Genomic DNA, 19,888 nt, shown 5'->3' with positions numbered 1-19,888 from the left:
GCAGTGAGCCCAGACTGTGCCGCTGCACTCCAGGCTGGGTGACAGAGCCAGACCTTGTCTCAAAAACAAAAGGGGGCAGGTGGGGGTGGGGGAACAAAACAATGATCAAGGATAAGAAATCATAATAGGCTGGGCGCCATGGCTCACGCCTGTAATCTCAGCACTTTGGGAGGCTGAGGTGGGTGGATCACCTGAGGTCGGGCGTTCGAGACCAGCCTGACCAATATGGAGAAACCCTGTCTCTACTAAAAAAAGAAAAAAGAAATCTATGCTATTTGGGAGTTTATTAGTCAAACAGGTTGTGTGATCATCAGTACTCTTTTTTTTTTTTTTTTTTTTTTTTGCAGAGACAGGGTCTCCTTCTGTTGCCCAGGCTGCTCTCAAACTCCTGGGCTCAAGTGATCCTCCCACCTTGGCATCCCAAAGTGTTGGAATTACAGGTGTGAGCCACTGTGCCCAGCCATTAGTTCTCTTTTACACAGAAGTTATTAAGGATATTTGTGCAAATAAGCCAAGGAAACAATTAAAATAGAACAGTTAGTGGCCAGAATTCTTCTTAGCAGACCCAAATTATATAAATTGTACCATCAAAACAGTATCAAGACACTCTTCCTAGCTTATTATACAATAAAGATCCTTAAACATTTTTTCTTTTTTCTTTCTTTTTTTTTGAGACAGAGTCTTGCTCTGTCATCCAGACTGGAGTGCAATGGTGCCATCTCAGCTCACTGCAACCTCCGCCTCCTGGGTTCGAGGGATTCTTGTGCCCCAGTCTCCCAAGTAGCTGGGATTACAGGCACGTGCCACCACACAGTGTAGGTTTCACTGTGTTGGCCAGGCTGGTCTTGAACTCCTGACCTCAGGTGATCCACCCTCCTTGGTCTCCCAAAGTGCTGGGATTACAGGCATGAGCCACTGAACCTGGCCTTAAACACTCTTTCTGAACACAACACACATTTGGACTCCACTGAACGGTCACTTAGCAGGTTGTCTGAGTCCTCAGTTGTTCCTGCGCTCACTCACCCACTCTGAAAGGATTGGCCACCCTTTCCAAGGTCAAAAAGGAATGTTAGATGATATCAGGAATTTGCATGCCGAGTTCACAGAACTTTATGATTCCATGAAATGTCTCTGTGGCTATCATCTCAGCCAGCGAAATGCTTACTGTGTTTTCCTTTTCTTAAATAAACATTTCAGGCCAGGCGCAGTGGCTCCCACCTGAAATTCCAGCACTTTGGGAGGCTGAGGTGGGTGGATCACCTGAGGAGTTCAAGACCGGCCTGGGTAACATGGTAAAACTTCCTCCCTACAAAAAATACAAAAACTAGCCCAGTGTGGTGGCGTCACCTATAGTCCCAGCTACTTGGGTGAGGTGGGGGGATCTCTTGAGGTTGCAGTGAGTGGAGATCATGCCACTGCACTCCAGCCTGGGTGACAGAGCGAGATCCTGTCTCAAAAATAAATAAAATAAAAATTTCAGACCAATAAGGAGGTAGCAAGGAGGCTATAAAGGAAACCCGTGGACTACCAGGCACCTTAGCCAAGTATTACCAAGGCAGTGGAAAACCTCCATGCTTCTCTCACTGTGTCATCACCCTGTCCTCCCGATTTAGTTACTGTCTTGCATTTTCCCCCAAGGTTATTAAGGGTGGACAATAACCCCAATCCTTGTTTTGCCAAGAGTACTCTTTATGTATTTCCCCATTGCCTACTGACTGTTGTTTTGCAGTGACTAGAACTAGATAGACCTTTAGTCACTTTTTCGTTACTGGTTGAGATTAACCCGGCACCAGTATGGAGATAGGCTCCAAGGTGATTTGATAGAAACCCCCGTATCAGTGGATGTGACTGTTCTGGGTACAACGGTTCTAGTCCGTGACACTGTTCTGAACTTCCAGGAGGGCTGTCCTTCCTCACTTTACTTTAACCTTGTCTGAAGAACTCCCAGGAAGTTACCAACAGCCCTTCACCAGGTTCAAGAGGCAGACTTACGATTACCCTTCTCGAGCTGAAAAACTGAAAAATGGAAACCTGGCAGTGAAGGGTCATTCAAGGTAAATACCTAGACTAACAACATAGTCCTGGCTCCAATGTTTCCTCACTTCCTTCTAAGGCACTGAGTATCATATATTAACAAAAGGATGACTTTCAAACACAGGGAACAGCTTCCCAAATGAGGGCTGAAAGGACAGGCAAGCAAAATATGTGTCAAGATCCTGCCACATCCTAAGTCAGTTGTTCTCAAATTATGGTGTACATCAAAATAACCTGGGGACTTGTTAAAGATAGATTCCCAGGAGCTGCCTGAGACTTAGTCTTAGTGAGCCATCATTCCTGGAGAAGGGCACTAAGAGTGATTCTAACGCATATTCAAGTTTCAACACAGCTGGAGTTGAGTCTTCTGTGTGTGCTGGGGGGCAGGGGTTTAGGTCTAAACCCTAATGCAAATAAATTACCCTTAGAAAATCTGAAAACATTCGTAAGATACACTGTAGGTGTTTCCTTGGTGGGCAAAACAGTACAGTAACATGTAAATGCAATGTGTCATGCTTACAGTAATGATAAGGAATGCATGTACAAATATGACTTTATACTATTTTAACTTAAGAAAAATTACATAGCATCCCTCTGTATCCACAGATTGGTTTCAAGACCTCTGAGGATGCCAAAATTCTCCAATGACCAAGTTCCTGACATAAAACGGTATAGTATTTGCATATAACGTACAAAATCCTCCTGCATATCTTAAATCATCTCCAGATTACCTATAATATGTCATACAATGTTACTACTTGTTATACTATATTCTGTATTGGATTTTTATTAGTATTTTAATTGTAGTATTTTTTTTTTTTTCCAAATCTTTTCCATCCAAGGTTGGCTGATTCCATGAATGCAGAACCCACAAATACAGAGGGCTGATTGTACATATAAGTTGAGTGAGTTAAATGCTCCTATGATACGACTCAGTGATACAAGAATACCATGAAATACATATTATCATTTCCATTTTACAGATGAAGAGACGGACGCTGAGTCAGGTTGACAGACTTGCCCAAACTGACCATGTTGGAAGTACAGGAAGCAGAATTCAGACTTAGCTCTGTTTGCCTCAAAAACCTGCCATGGTTTCATTTTTATTTTATTTTATTTATTTTTTGAGACAGAGTTTCGCTCTTGTTGCCTAGGTTGGAGTGCAATGGTGCGATCTCAGCTCCCCGCAACCTCCACCTCCCGGTTGGTTTCAAGCGATTCTGCTGCCTCAGGCTCCTGAGTAACTGGGATTACAGGCATGTGCCACCATGCCCAGCTAATTTTTTGTATTTTTAGTAGAGATGGGGTTTCCCCATGTTGGCCAGGCTGTCTCGAACTCCTGACCTCAGGTGATCCGCTCACCTCAGCCTCCCAAAGTGCTGGGATTACAGGCTTGAGTCATCACACCCGGCCATTTCATTTTTACCACACTGCCACAGGCCACTTCATTTTTCAGCATTCCCCTAAAGGGTAAAGTTCAGAAATGCTCTTCAAGGTCTTGGGGGCACGGCTATTTCAAATATTCAATTTAGAAGACAGTATACTTCAAATGGAGTGAGATAAAAATTAGATTAGAGGCATATTCTATTATCAGAGTTGGGAACCCAAATTGGCTAACCAGGCTCCAGGCAGTGATAAGGCGGTGGAGGTACTGATGTCCAACTGGAAACATTATCAGTACAGGTAATTTAAATATCTTTCATAGTTTCCTTTCTACTGCAGTTACCATTATATCTTCATTTTATTTATTTATTTATTTTTGAGACGGAGTTTCGTTCTTGTTGCCCGGGCTGGAGTGCAATAGCACGATCTCGGCTTACCGCAACCTCCACCTTCCAGGTTCAAGCAATTCTCCTGCCTCAGCCTCCCGAGTAGCTGGGACTACAGGTGCACGCCACCAAGCCCAGCTAATTCTGTATTTTTAGTAGAGATGGGGTTTCTCCATGTTGGTCAGGCTGGTCTTGAACTCCCGACCTCAGGTGTTCCACCTGCCTCAGCCTCCCAAAGTGCTGGGATTACAGGCGTGAGCCACTGCGCTCGGCCTATATCTTCAGTTTAATAAAAAAGAAATTCAGGCCAGGCGCGATGGCTCACACCTGTAATTCTAGCACTTTGGGAGGCTGAGGTGAGCGGATCACCTGAGGTCAGGAGTTCAAAACTAGCCTGGCCAACATGGTGAAACCCCGTCTCTACTAAAAACACAAAAAATTAGCTGGGCGTGGTGGCGGGCGTCTGTAATCCCAGCTACCGGAGAGGCTGAGGCAGAAGAATTGCTCGAACCTGGGAGACAGAGATTGCAGTGAGCCGAGATTGCGCCATTACACTCCAGCCTGGGCAACAAGAGTGAAACTCCATCTAAAAACAAAAGGAAAGGAAAGAAAAGAAATTCAGTCTTTCAGAAGGAATACACTTACCTGAATAGAGGTCAAAGTCTCAGAAGAGGCCTCCCTCCTCTCTCTGACCTCTGAAATGCCCTGGATCTGCAAGTGGGAGATTACAGGCCCTGACAAGGGTTGCCCAAACAGCAGTGTGTCACTAGGAAGGCAGGTTAAGCATCAATTACTATGATGCTAGCACAAGTTAAGCACACCGCATGCACAATCTCATTTAATCCTTACAAGTGTATGTAGGAGGGGCTACTAGTATGTTCATTCAACAAACTGGGAAACAGAGTTTGGAACTTCACCCAAAGTCACTGATTTCTCTACCAGGACAGATTTAAGTGCTTACTAAGTGTCAGGTACTGTCCCAGGCATCTTATATGTACTAACTCATTATCCCCATTACAACCCTCTGATACAGGTGCCATAATTATGCCGCTTTACAGACAAGAAAACTAAGAGCAGAAAGGGAGTAGTAAACCCAGGAGAGGAATTCTGGAGAAGCTCTCTGGTTTCAACCTTTAGCCAACATCACAATCACTTAAAGGGCTTGTAATACACTGATTGCTGGGCCCAGCCCTAGAGTTTCTGAATCCTAAGGCTGAGCAACACCTAATTTCCACTTCTGCAAGTTCCCAGTGAATGCTGTTGCTGCTCGTCTGGAAGCCAGACGTTGAGAACCCCTTCCAGAGTGAGATCTCTCGCAACAAATTCTACTGGCCCCCAAAGCACGTGTTTTGTGTGTCTTAAAAATTAGTTGAGAACCATTAGCAAAAAACAAAAAAACGTAATTCCTAGAATTTCAGAGAAATCCCATGGAGTTTTTTGCTAGTCACGTCAAAAGAGGCCACAAAGTGCCGCTTAACCAGAGCTTCGGAAGACAGCGGCTGGGCCGGCCACGTGCACCGAGACTTGCACCACGTGCACCAGGTGCAGCCGCCCCAGGGCCGGGGTGTCGGAAAGGGCCCCCGGTCCGAGCCCCAAGCGGCCCAGCAATTCCCCCGGGCCGTCCGCCCCTCCAGATTTATTTACGTTTTCCTGACTTCCCCCTGCCCGCCGCGGGACAGCCTCCCCACTTGCATCTGCGCTGGGAGTAGCGCGTCCTTCCGCCAAATTCCCCTCCGAGCCCGAGTCCCGGCCGCCGCCATCTTGCGAGGGGCGCACCTCACAGGTCGAGAACTGGGCGGGAAGGGGCGTGGCCCCGGGACCCGCCCCGCCAGGGCTCTTGGGAGCGCGGGCAGCCGGCGCACTCAGCAGACGCCAGGGCGGCGGGGAGCACACGGAGCACTGCTGGCGTCGGGTGAGGCGTACGGCGGCGGGGGTCGGGGCCGGGGTTCCTGGCGGAGGGACCGGGCGGGCGGCGGGAGCTCGGCTGCAGGTGCGGCGGGCAGCCTGGGGGGCGCGGCGCGGGTCCCTGCCCAGCACTCGCGGGGCAGTGGAGCTGAGCCGGCCCGCGGCCCCGCGACCTTCCCCTCGGCGCCGGGTCCCCTCTCCCGAAGGAAACGCCGAGCCTGGGTGCCTGGGCGCCGTCCCTTGGCGGCTCCCGGGCGGTTGCAGTTTTTGAAAGAGTTTCTCAAAGGCTTGACGGTTGCGATTGCAGCCGCGGGGCAACGGTTGCTACACAAAGTGAAACTTGCCGAGTGCTCGGCTCCTCACGGGCTTCCCGGCAGCCCTGGGAAGTTCCTTGGCTGACCCCGAGCTCACGCCCTTTTTCCACGGACCCCTCCCCGCCGAGTGCCCCCCGGCCCTGAGCCCCTTCTCCCCTGACCACTCCCTGCCGAGTGCCCCGAGGGCTCGCGCCTGCGCTCCCGAGACTCCTTCCTCCTAAGTGTTCCCCCTGCCCCTCGCCCTCTCTCTCCCAGGCGGTCTTCCCGGGCCTTTCCCCGCCGGGTACCCCGGGACCCGCGCCCTCTCTTCTCCGCTTCTCTCAGTCGGGTGCACCTCGAGTGCCCCCTAGACCCCTTCCCGCCCGGTCGGCGCTCTTTCCCCTGACCTCCCCACTGAGTGTTCCCCGGGGCCCATGCCCTCTCCCCCCGACCCTCCCCGCCGAGTGCTCCCCCTGCCCTATATCTCCCGGACCCGCGTCCCCCACCAGCCCCTTAATGCTGGGGGTCCCCGGGTGCGCACCCCCTCTCTCCGGACCCCCCCAACTGGGGGGCACCTCGAGTGCCCGCCGGCTGCCCCTTGGGCGCGCGCCCCCTCTTTCAGGCCCCTCCTCCCCGGGGGCCCCGCCCGGCCGCGCCCCCTCCCCGTGCCCGCAGTGCTGGGCGGGGCGCTGACTCACCCGGGCCCGGGCTGGCGGGTTCTTAAGCTGCAGCGCGCGGCGGTCGCGGAGTATCGGGCGCGGCAGGAGGACGAGGCAGGGCGGGCCGGCGCTCTAAGGGCTCTGCTTTGACTCCAGGTTGGGACAGCGTCTCCGCTGCTGCTGGAGAGTCGTGTTTCCGGGGATCGAGTATACTCAACAGGAACCGAAAATGCCGAAACCAGTAAGTTGCCCAGTTTCTGGGACGGGCGGACGGGGGAGGCTTCATTGGCGAGGGGAGGCACCTGCACGAGGTGTTGGGGCAGTTCCTGGTGGAAGAAGGCTTTTCTTACACGCAGAAGAGGATGGGAATAGGGGATTGTCGCCGCTCTTTGTTACTTGTTGACCCTTTTGTGGAGCGTTAGGAAAACACCATTTTGATGCTTTTCTCTGCTGTCTTTTTCTTTGTGAGCCCCCTCCCCAGTAGTTACGATGTTTTCTAAAAATTAGAGGCCGTTTTACACTGCTTCCGTCTGTTTTTAAAGGGTATGGTAATGCAACTTCGAATTTTCTTAAAAAGTCCAAATCACAGGGAGACTCAAATGGCTTCCGACCACACACACCAGCTCTCAGAGTTCCTAAGGGTTCGAAACCACAGGCGCCCAAGATCCAACTGGGGAGATTTAAAGGGCGTTTGGGAGAGGAGACTGGCTTTCGGAAGTTGTCTGTCAGCTTCGCTTCCTACCAGGCCCATGAAGCGATGCCCTGTTCACCAGGAAACTTGCTGGCTGCAGCAGAATTTCTGTCTCTAACCTGAAGGTTAGCCATGGACTTGAATTGTAGATGCAGGCAGTCGGCGGAGTTTGATGAGCGGCTCTTGGCAGGCCGGGCCGAGCACTCCTGGTCAACTGATGAAAGGGCTGTGCCTGCACCTCTGTCTCCTTGAATCTGATTGTGTTGAGATTGCTGGCTAGGCCTAGGGGTTGTAGGCACAAGGCAGGTTCTCTGGGACTGACACTTCTTGGAAAGTTGTATGTATTCTACCTACTTTTAACGCTGGGGAACTGGTGACTAGACATTCGGAGGAAGGTTTAATATTTTTTGAGTTTTGAATCACAGTGGACAAAATAATAGGATTCATTACAAACTGGGATTACGGATACATCCGGAATTTTTTTCTGGTTTTTCAAACAAGTTGGTTCTGTAATCAATGCTTGTGTGCCTTTTTGTGTGTGTGTGTGGGGGGGGGAAGTGGCGGGGAGCAGAGTCTCCCACTGTCGCCCAGGCTGGAGTGCAAGTGGCCTGATCTCAGCTCATTGCAACCTCTGCCTGTTGGGTTCAAGCGAATCTCCTGCCTCAGCCTCCCGAATAGCTGGGATTACAGGCATGTGCCACCATACTCAGCTAATTTGTGTATTTTTGTAGAGAGGGGGTTTCACCATGTTGGCCAGGTTGGTCTCAAACTCCCTACCTCAGGTGACCCGCCCACCTCGACCTCCCAAAATGCTAGGATTACAGGCGTGAGCCACCACACCCGGCCTTGCTGCTTTTTCTATTGTTAAATTTTATGTTCTCTAAGAAGATCTTTGTTAGAGGTACTAATTTTGCTGTTAGGTTAAAGAATATTAATATGCCAGTAGATTCAGAAGCCAATATCATTTTTGCCTAAGTTACATTAAGATGATTCATTTGCGATGCAGAGTATTTTCTATACAAAGTTTTTCTTTTTAATTCAAACTTAAAAGTGACACGTGACATCCAGGCTTGACAGTGCATGTGGTATGAAACTGACCTAAGTACAACCCCTTACTTAGGCAGAGCTGAGTGCGAGGGTATGCGGAGGAGTGGTCAAGATTACCCTTCTGGGTGTGGTTTTCTTTATTTCACTAAAAGAAGAGATGCAGAGCTCAGCTAAGATAGCACTCAGGAAAAAGTTAACCTGTTCTCAGTCACTACTTTTCTTTCTCCTAAGGAATCGTAATTTATTTTTCTGGTTTTTTTTTTGTATCTTGGTAAAATATACAATTTATCCTCTTTTAGGTTTACATTTCAAAGGTATTAAGTACGTTTACATTGTTACATCGCCATCACCAAGGTCCCTCTCCAGAACTTTATCTTCCCAGATTGAAACTCTACCCATTAAATTCTCCCTCCCCATCCCCCCCACCAGCCCTTGGCAACCACCATTCTACTTTCTGTCTCTATGAATTCTACAACTCTAGATACCTCATATAGGTGGAATCGTGATAGCATTTGTCCTTTTGTGGTAGTCTCATTTCCCATAGCATAATGTCTTCAAGGTTATCCATGTTGCATTGTCAGAACTCCCTTCTCTCTTTTATTTCTTGTGGCAGGTATATTTTCATTTCATTTTGTTTTAAAGGTCTTTTATGATAGATCAGAACTTAAAAGATGTTTCTGACATTTGATAAAGTGAAGATAGTTGTGAAACAGTTCAGGAAAGACAGTAGCCATCACCTTGTGTATTAGAGCTAGAGTTACTCTTTGAAAGACTGTATTTTGTATAATATTTACAATTAGAATTTTCAAACTTTTTTTTGAGGCCAGGCAAGGTGGCCTGATTACAGGCATGAGCCTGTAATCCCAGCACTTTGGGAGGCTGAGGCAGGCAGATCACATGAGCCCAGCAGTTCAAGACTCACCTGGCCAACATAGAGTCTGTTTCTACAAAAAAATAGAAAAATTAGTTGGGTGTGGTGGCCTGCGCTCTGACTGAGCTACCTGGGGGTGGAGGCTGAAGTGGGAGGATTGCTTGAGCCCCGGAGGTCAAGGCTGCAGTGAACTGAGATCAAGCCACTCCATTCCAGCCTGGGCAGCAGAGTGAGATGTTGTCTGAAAACAAACACAAACCTTTTTTGAGAGGCTTCCATTTAGGTCAGCCATACCTGTCTGCCATGGGAAATTTCTCCCTTCCCCTTCTTTGGCACAGGAGGGTCTTAGAGATAAATTAAACACACTAAGCCTTTCTGTATGTAAATTATTAGAGCCATCCCACAAATCACTGATAAGAGCATAGTAGGTTGCACATATTTGAATATGACACTTCGTAAGTCTGCTAGAGAGGATCCAGTTAGTTTTGGTTTGGTTTGGGGTTTTTTTGCTGCCTGAGTAAATGTGAAAATGAAACATCTACCAACAGCTCTATGGATGTGTCTTTTAAACAAAGGTTTATTGATTCTAATTATTCAAGCTCAAGTTAAGAATATTAGTGAAGAATGTTAGGTGGTTTTCTTGGGCTTAATGTTTAACAACTGGATTAAGGGGCAACCACACTTAAAGGATGGATACCTCTGAGTAGTTGGCCTTCCGCCTGATTCATTGCAACTGTTAACCCTTGAATTCAACAGGCAAAGTATTTTTGATTGATTTGTCTGAACTGAGTGAGTGGATGACTTTATGTGTAAAACAGTATAACTGAAAATATTTATTTGCTGTGTTTTCTCCTAATACTATTTCCCAAAAGCAACACTTACTTAAAAGACTGAGGCCGTGCACAGTGGCTCATGCCTGTAATCCCAGCTCTTTGAGAGGCCGAGGTGGGCGGATCACAAGGTCAAGAGATTGAGACTATCCTGGTCAACATGGTGAAACCCCGTCTCTACTAAAACTACTAAAATTAGCTGGGCGTGGTGGTGGGCACCTGTAGTCCCAGCTACTTTGGAGGCTGAGGCAAGAGAATCACTTGAACCTGGGAGCTGAAGATTGCAGTGAGCCGAGATTGCGCCATTGCACTCCAGCCTGGTGACGGAGCGAGACTCCATCTCAAAAAAAAGAGAAAAAAAAAAAGACTTGAGTGTTTATTCATCAGCAAGCAGGGTGATCTGCACAGAGGGCGAGACAGATCTTGTCCTCTGGAAGCTTAGTGTCTGGTACCTGGGCCAAGATGCAGGTAAACGCTGAAATTGAAAACATGCTGAGTGCTGTCAGACTGGGATGGAGCCTAGGTAATGCGTGTGACACAGTCGAGAGGAAAATCATCTGATGGGGAAATCGGCAGACTGTATTGAGAAGTAACACTTCAGCTGAATCTTGCTTGAGGGCTGGGGGGCGCGCGCAGCAGCACTCCACAGGAACAGCTGTGGTCTGTTGTCTGGTTTTGCTTTTCCCACAGCTGCTTAGGGGACTCTATTCATGTGTGACTGGCTGACGTCCAAGGAGAGTGATTTGGGGTTCCAGAGGGAGCCTTGGCCTCTGTTCAGGCCAGTCCCCAGGACATGGTGTGCTGTGTGGCCTTGTGGGTCTGCCCCATCTGGGGAGAGGTGTAGGAGTTGGTGCTCAGATCCTTGGCCCTGGGAGCATCCTCTCTGCCCGCCCCTTCGTGTTAGGGTGACTGCAGAGCACCTTACTCTCACACTTGCTTTCTTCTGCCCAATGGAAAGAAAGCACGGGGGGTGAGCAAGGAAAACCACTGTAGTTAAGCTCAGGAAGGAAAAGGGTGTTGTGTTCAGGGCCGAGATCTCTTTAAGCTGTCATGAGAACCATAGAGCTGAACTGCCTTTAAGTGACTCCAACACATCTTACCTGTTCATTTCTGAAGTGTTCTTATAGACATTTCTAATATAAAAGCAGGTTTACCTTTCATTAGAAAAACTCTGAAAGTGTGTTCACATTTCTACTGTGCCAAAATTTTAAGGTAATTTCTGAGATTACCTTACCTCTTTGGGAATACATAGCCTTTTCTATTAAACAGGGACAATTTACTGACTGTACCCCCCACCGCCACCCCTCCACAATTGAGGAGGACACATGGCATCTGTTTCCACCCCTCCTCCTCCAGGAGGGGCAGTAGTGAATTAGGGTAGCTAACATTATGCCATGTGGCAGTGAGAAGTGGTGGTAGGATGAGTGATTTGCCATGATAACACTGTAAGGCACAATTAATGTATTGGGATGTTCACAGACATAGTCCCTGTCAGCGGGTTTACAGTCTGGTTTGGGGGACAGACAGCAATCCCAGAGTAAATGTAAAACTGCAGCTCCAGAGAGTATTCCTGAAGAGGGGTATGTGAGGCCTAAGAGTAGATAAGGTGTGTGTGCTGGTGGGGGTGCAAATAGGGAAAGTCAGGAAGGCATCCCTGAGGAGGTGACTGACCTCCCCGGGCAGAGGTAATAACTTGTGCAAAGGCCCTGTGGTGGGAGGAAGTAGTGTGAGTTGGGGGTTCCACATGAAGCCCAACGTGGCTAGAGAGGAAGACAGGTCAGGCCATGCCTCGTAAGCCATCCTTGGGCATTTTTTAGTTTAACTTGGGGTTTTGACTGGGAGGTGACATAATCAGATATGGCTTTTGAAAAGTTGACTGTGATCTATAATAGGAAAATCACAGGAGGCAGGAGACAGCAAGGGTAGTTATGGTAGCCCATTGAAGGAGCTCATAGCTTGGACCAAGGTGGTGGTAGTGGGAACAGAAGTGGATGCATTTGGGGGTTCTTTGGGAGATAGAATTGATAGCGCCTGGTGATGGGTTGGATATGCAGGGCCAAGGGTGGTGTCGAGGCTGACTTCGGGTTTCTGGCTTGCGCAAGTGGATGTTTGGTGGTGCCATCGCTGAGATAAGTAATCCTGGAGAAGGACCAGGTGTGGGGGAAGGCGGGGAGTCTGGATTTGTTGTACATGTTAATACATTTGTGACAATGGTTGATGAAAAAAGTCTTTGCGTTCTTTCATTACTATAACCACTGCCCCCCAAAATATTAAGTACCACACTCCTTAAACTGCGTTATTTTAAAATCCAAATAATTCAGTAGCTTTGTATGTTTTCCCTAAGTATACGTACACACTGTACATACCTAAAGTTAAGAGAAAGAGTTAATTTAGTGCAGTGTTCTCAAAATTTTGTGTACACTATTATCTGGAGACTGTTGATTCCTAGGTCCCTTGAAGAACTAATAAGACTTCCATCTCTAGGATGAAGTACAGGCTGGGTGCTTATGTTTTAAATAAGCTCTCCAGATGGTACTGCTAATTCAATAGGAAAAGGGCAGTTATTATATATTCCTTTCTCCTGCACCCCAGTCAAGCCCAGTGTGATTTCAGAGCACCCACTCGGGTGAAAGCAGTCACTGATGCCCAGCCGCCTTCTTAAAGTCTGGCTGAAATGCCAGGAGTGCTGTTATTGGTATTTGAGACTCGAATAGGGGCTAGGATGACTCTTTGTGAAAAAGAGCCGTAAAAATAAGAATTTCGTAGCTAATTTACTGCTTACCAATACTTGGGCAGGCAATTCAGCATAATATCCTTCTGACTTGAGTTTCTCTCTTCAGGGAGTCCAGTAGCAGAGCTTCATTTGGCAGTGCCCAGTGGTCTCTCACATTTTGGCTCTTTGTTTTCAAAGAGGAAAAAAAGAGGCTGGACATTCCCTGTAAATGGTAGGGAAGTAGGAGATCCCATTCCTTGTTCCTCTTTTCTCTTTTATTCCTTCCACACTGGCCTCTTTTGTTAATGAAATAATGTGATTTTTTTTTTTTTTTTTTTGACACAGGGTCTCTGTCACTCAGGCTGGAGTGCAGTGGCACAGTCACAGCTCACTTCAGCCTCAGCGCCCCCCGCCCCCACCCCAGCTCAAGCTATCTTTCCACCTCAACCTACTGGGTAACTGGGACCACAGGCACACACTACCACACCCAGCTAATTTTTTATTTTTTGTGAAACGAGATCTCACTGCATGGCCCAGGCAGCTAGTCTCAAAATTCCTGAGCTCAAGCTATCCTCTCACCTTGGCCTCCCAAAGTGTTGAGATTACAAGGTGTGAGCCACCATGCCTGGCTGATAATGTGGTTTCTAACAAAAATGTTGAATAATGTTATTAATAATTACAGTTTGGGAAAGGAAAACTCTCAGTTAGTGAACTATAATTTTTTTTCTTAATTTTTTTAACTTAAACTTTTATATATCTTTGACAATTTGGAGATTCTTAGGGTGGTTTGATATACCTGCTTTCTTTCTTTTTTTCTTTTTTTTTTTTTTTTTTTGAGACGGAGTCTCGCTCTGTCGCCCAAGCTGGAGTGCAGTGGCTGGATCTCAGTTCACTGCAAGCTCCGCCTCCCGGGTTCACGCCATTCTCCTGCCTCAGCCTCCCGAGTAGCTGGGACTACAGGCGCCCGCCACCTCGCCTGGCTAGTTTTTTGTACTTTTTAGTAGAGACGGGGTTTCACCGTGTTAGCCAGGATGGTCTCGATCTCCTGACCTTGTGATCCACCCGCCTCGGCCTCCCAAAGTGCTGAGATTACAGGCTTGAGCCACTGCGCCCGGCCGATATACCTGCTTTCTAATGGTAGTTAGATGTTTCAACTCTGTTCTGAAGCAGTGAAATTCAGTCTGCTTTCAAAGTCAGTGAATGCATGTTAATTTATCCCTTATTTCAGTAGTAACTACAATGAGACTCCCCAAGTACTCCAATTAGTTTTTAATTTCAGCACTAAATGTGTGTTTGTTGAAAAGACCAAAGGTTGCATTATTTTCCTTCTAATATATTTACCATCCATGCCTGTTGACAAAAAGATTTTTCCAGACTTCGGTAGTTTTCAGAACTGAATGAAACCATTGTGCTGTAATGCATCTTACAGACTTTTGACTGAAATGCTTGATGTAGTTAATATACGTAGTTTTTTTCAAAGTGAAACCACAAAGAGCTATAAAAAGAATTTCATAGCTAATTTACAGCTTATCTGTACTTGGGGAAGCCATTTAGCATCTGAGAACCTCAATCTTGTCAGCTGTAAAATGGGAGTTAGTTTTTAAGTGGAAAGAATGTTACGTAAGATAAGCAGAGACAAAGTTTTTATCGGTGAGATATACAAACAACTCCTCTTCAGATGCTGTAAGCTTTATGTGTTTCTTTTTTGTTTCCCCACCCCCTAAATGTTTTTCAAACTTACCCTGTTAGCTAAAACTTTGGGTTCCTATAAACAAGGTAAAGTTTGTCCATTGGTTTTCTCAGGGAAAAAGCAATATGAACAGTTTGGGTTATCTTAGTAAAAGGGAGGGCTCTGATTTTCTCGTGTCCATCCTCTGTGTGTTCTAGTGGGACTTCCCTTATCAGTCACATGGGTATCACCTTCATGTGTTGAAGCGCAATTATATCCCATTATGTGCTTGGTGCAGGGACAATAAAAATAAGATTGGTTTTGCCTTTAAGGAGTTCTCAGTCTCCTAGTGAAAGCAGATTTGTAAACAATTTACAGTGCACTATAGTGCATTATAGAGGTCCTCACAGAAGAGAAGTGTGCCCTGGGAACCAGGGAGGGTGTCCCAGCTGGTAAGATCCTTTGGGTAAGTGTGAGGGATGTGGGCTTCCCAGTCAGCAGTGGTCAGTTCTGTTTTCCTTTATTCATTAACCCCTTCTTAACACTTATAGGTAAATGGTAATGTTGTTTCAAAGGAAAAGTAAAAGTTCATTAATAATTAGTCCTTTTAATCTAATATACTTGAGAAAACAAAACCTTAAAAGCAAAATAAAAAATGTCTCACCATGACCCACCTTTTATTGATATCACCTGAGGATCAAACTGTACTAGTCAGTATATCAGATTTTGCTCATGTTTTTAAGTTTGAAGTCACTTTTCTGCAACCTAATTTTGTTTTCCATTTTTGCCTGAGAGATCGATTTGAAACTGCCTGTGTGGACAGTTGTCATTTCAGATACTGTAAACAATTGTTTTTACTTTAGGATGGGGTAGGTAAACTATAATCTTAGGGCCGAGTCTGGCTGTGGCCTGTTTTTATATGGTCTACCAGCTAAAAATGGTTTTCATATTTTTGAAGGATTTTTAAAATGACAATATGCAACAGACTCCAAATAAGGCCCTCAAAGCCTGAAATACTTACTGACTGACTCTTTAGAGAAACAAATGGGCCAACTCCTGCTTCTAACATAAAAATAATTATTGTTAAACATTTATTATAACCTTGTATATATTTTATGGTTGGACTAATATTTGGAAGCAGATCCACCCCATTGGTTCCTGTTTTTAAAAAAATTGTTCTCAGAGAACAGAATGTGTTTTGTTAGCCAGTATTGAGCGCATCATGGGCTCTGAGCATGGACTCAGAAACTCACTGAGGAGAGGCATAGTGGTGCCGAGGTGATGTTTTAAACAAAGCTGGTGTTCGGGTGGGTCTTTGTGTAGAGAAAGTGGCAGTATCTTGTGTCACACTTGCTAAGCCATTGTGTAATGACAGATTTCTGGCATATGCTAAAAGAAAGCAATTTGTGCCTGATATTTGAGTTGGAAAGAGAATGTTATGTAAATAAATTGCTTTTTTCCTCATTGATAGTTTAAAATGAGCTTTTGACCTACTACAGTCTGTATGTGAATTTCTGACTGCTGATGTTTTATAAGTCCATTACTGATTCAGAACACCCTGTCTAAAGTATAGCTCCATCTCTATCTGCGCTGTGCCCTACTTTACTGCACTCATAGAACTCAGTCTTCACCTATAACGCTGTCAGGTGCTTGTTTATTTGTGCTTTTTGTCTTTTCCGGCAGCAAAGAAAGAGGATAGGTGGTGTTTTTGTGTTTTCGAGACGTGGTCTTGCACTGTTGCTCAGGCGCGAGTGCAGTGGTACAATCATAGCTCACCACAGCCTTGAACTCCTGGGGGGACTGCAGGCGCTCACTACCACACCTGACTAATCTTTTTATTTTTATTTCTGTAGAGATGAGGTTTCACACTGTTTTGTGCAGGCTGGTCTCAAACTCCTGGCCTCAAGCCATCCTCCTGCCTCAGTCTCTCAAAATGTTGGTGTTATAGCCATGAGCCACTATGCCTGGTCCAAGTTTGTTTTGTTTTGTTTTTCGTTTAGCATTATTATTTTATTGCAAACTTTAAATTCTTGTTTATTGGTAGGAGAAATAGAGGGAAGGAGGACGACCAAATAGGTAAACATACCTGCCTCCTAGTGGGTAATCTTGGGCAAGTTTTTTCACCTCCCTTTGCCTCCTCATCTGTAAACAAGATCCTGCATGCCCACCTGGGATGCCTGCTGAGATGGCACACAGGAAGCGCCTGGCCTTGTGCCTGGCCCTGGTCAGTAAGGGCTGTGTGGTTCCACTTGTACCTACTAAATTCTAATCTGATTAAAAGCTTTACTAGCTCATAATGGTCATTCTTTTCCTCTAACTTAGCAGCCCAATGAAATAATATAGTAAGTAAATGTAACCTTGCTTTTTGTCCTTTTGATGCCACGTGAACACAGCTGTCTTGCTAGACCCCTATTGACTTCAGCAGGGATAGCATCAGGTTTATTGGAAATTTACATATGGGATAGTCCAGTGGTGGTGGGTTGGACAGAACAGCAACTGCTTCCCGAAAGCTTGCAAAAAGCATGCAGTTTACGTAGCATTTTTACTTAACATGTTCACCCGAACAGCCTCCCCCGGGCAGCCTTCATGTAACCCAAAACAAAGGGCTTGTGGGCTGGGGGTTTAGATGTTCCTCATAGATAAGGAATTGATTTCAGTGTTGGCCACTAGGATTCCTTAGCTCAGAACTCCACACACACATTCTTCTTAAGTTATGGATGTTAGGTACACCTGTACAACCATCCTGCATAAAATTCATTCCTTCAATAGAGCACCTACTTTGTGCCAGGTTTTCAGGTACTGGGGAGACATTGGTGAACAAAAAAGGGGCTTTTAAAGGATTATCACCCGCTTGGTTGACAGTCACATCCAGTGAATGGTGGAACTCATTTCCTGCTAATGTGTATTTGAGCCTGAAATGCACATTGTTCCACCTTTCCTCAATGGCAAAATGCTCTAGAAAGTAGGTGCTGGTCTGACTAAATAAAATGGGCTTTCTGTTTGGAGTTGTAAAGGGAGCTGTGCCTTCCTCAGCCCCTCCTGAGGAAAAGAAAGAAAGACCTGCTTTCAAGAAGCTTATATTGCAGGGGAAAGACATGTCTAATACATTGTCAAGGCATAATGAGCGTGCAACTGTAAATGTTCACCTAGACTTTGGCAAGAGGTAGAGTTAACTTTTATTCTTTACTAATTCTTTGAAGCGTTAAAACCATTGGGCAGAGCGACTTATGAGTGAACCCACAGTGATGTGTTTTTGTTGGTTTTCTGGTAAATCACTTTTGGGTTGGACAGTGAACCATGATGGTCTTTGTTCAAGAACTTGTTTTTGCAAGAGTTTGGTGATAAGTCCATTTGCCAAACCCACTTACGCTTCCATCCTTTCTCAGGTGCTGTGGTTCAGGGAAATGATTGTTTTGATAGTATTTTACCTATTGCACCATTACTTTATCTGTAAATTTCTTGTAAAATATATCTTGTTATGTTTTTGTGTGTGTGTCGTGTGTGTGTGACAGTCTTGCTCTGTCGCCCAGGCTGGAGTGCAGTGGCCCGATCTTGGCTCACTGCAAGCTCCACCTCCCGGGTTCACGCCATTCTCCGGCCCCCGCCTCCTGAGTAGCTGCAACTACAGGTGCCCGCCATCACACCTGGCTAAATTTTTTTGTATTTTTTAGTAGAGATGGGGTTTCACTGTGTTAGCCAGGATGGTCGTGATTTCCTGACCTCGTGATCTGCCCACCTCAGCCTCCCAAAGTGCTGGGATTACAGGCGTGAGCCACCGCGCCCGGCCTGTTATGTTTTTAAAGAGAAAATTGAACCACAGGTCATTTGGCTAAAGCTTAGCACATAAATATGAGATTGGAATCACTTTATTTGTAGACATATATATAGTATATGTCGGTACAGTATTTTCATTAAGGTGTGTTTCATTGCCTCAGTTAAATAATTAAGGGTGTTGGCTTCTGGGATGTTGAAGTATTTGCTTACATAATCCATTGCTGTTTGGGTGAGACTCTTAAATGGATTTAGATGGTGAGATATGGTGAGAAAACTGGATTTTTTATTTAGAACCTGGTTGAACAAGGCAATGTGGAAATAGTGTGATACCAAGTTGCGTTATATAACTTGAACAAAATCAACTGCAAAAAGACATTTTCAAAGAAATGGAGGAAAACTGAATATTTACTGAACTTGACGTATTAAGGAATTGTTTTAAATTATGTTGGATGTGATAGTGGTATTGTGAATTTTTTTTTTTTTTTTTTTTTTTAGTGCTTTAGAGCAATACACTGAAGTTTTGTACAAGTGAAATAATGAGGGCCTTAAAATTTGCCAGCAAAAAAAAAAAAAAAAAGTGAAAGTGGTAGAAAGAGTAGAAGAAAGAAAAATGATGTTGAAGCTGAAAAAAGAGAGCGTGGAGGATCATGGTACTAGTTATTCTCTCTACTTTTATCAATGTTTTCAACTTTCCATAATAGAATATTTGCTTTTTAAAAGCATGTCATAGGGTAGAAAGGGAGAGATGCTTTACTTTTACTCATCAGGAAGTGCCTGAGTGTTGAGGTGGGAGGATCCCAGGGCGAGGGCAGGACCCCCATTCCCTTCTGTTGGGGCAACCTTTGTGTTCTGAATCAAATGAGTAACTGATTTAATCCCACCCGGGCCATCTCACCCTCCATGCATATGTTTTAAAAGGAGGTCTCTACTCAAAATTGCAGCTGACTTGGAAACACATAGAACGATACGTTCCCAGTTTTTTCCACTATTATTCTGTATTCTCAATATTTTGGGGGGCCCATAGGAATGGGGCAGAGTGCTGTGACCCAACTGGGAATAGGTCATTGTCTTAATAGCAACTTTCTCAGACTTGAAAATTGAAATGAACAAAATAAGGGGCATCTACTGGGTAGGGCTTTAGCCATTTTAAGACATCAATTTACATACTGGTGCTGTGGGCAAGGATGGGGGAAGGAAATACAGCAAACCATGGGTTGGGGTTGGGGTGAGTGATAGGGTTGTAAAGTGTACACCATGTCTTCTCCAGTCAAGTAATGATGTATAAATTATGCCATTTCAGATGTAACATAGTTGATACTGATAGTATAAATTGAAGAGTTTTTTTTTAAATTTTAATTTAGTATAATTTCAGAAATGGTGATTTTAAAAGTAAGTTTTGGCGGGGTTTGCTTATTTAAGCGAATTTTGTAAGCTTACTGATTTAGTTTGGAATTTTTAAAAGAAGCTATTTTGGTCTTGCTAATTATTTTGATAGATGGCAAAAGTAAAGACTGGGGTAAGTTCAGATCTTGTCTAATCGAAGTTTCTTATAGGAGAAATGTTCTTTAACGTTGCATAATATTGCTCATGTGATCTTAACTAGGGGCAAAAATTTATCTCGGCAATGGCACAA

At 45.4% G+C, this 19,888-nt stretch overlaps 1 protein-coding gene across 1 annotated transcript in view; it reads left to right on the top strand.

The window, feature by feature from the left end:
* The first annotated feature begins 5,563 nt into the window (after positions 1 to 5,563).
* The window catches only part of EZR (ezrin), a 57,392-nt gene continuing 43,067 nt past the window's right edge, over positions 5,564 to 19,888 (top strand). The window contains exons 1-2 of the mRNA XM_030929458.1: positions 5,564 to 5,715; positions 6,817 to 6,901. Of these exons, the coding sequence (XP_030785318.1) occupies positions 6,890 to 6,901 (12 nt within the window). The 5' untranslated portion in view covers positions 5,564 to 5,715; positions 6,817 to 6,889. The remainder of the gene's footprint in view (positions 5,716 to 6,816; positions 6,902 to 19,888) is intronic.

This window comes from Rhinopithecus roxellana, chromosome 4 (assembly GCF_007565055.1).
Source record: "Rhinopithecus roxellana isolate Shanxi Qingling chromosome 4, ASM756505v1, whole genome shotgun sequence".
NCBI classification, from domain to species: domain Eukaryota; kingdom Metazoa; phylum Chordata; class Mammalia; order Primates; family Cercopithecidae; genus Rhinopithecus; species Rhinopithecus roxellana.
This window is presented reverse-complemented; position numbering and strand designations above follow the sequence as displayed.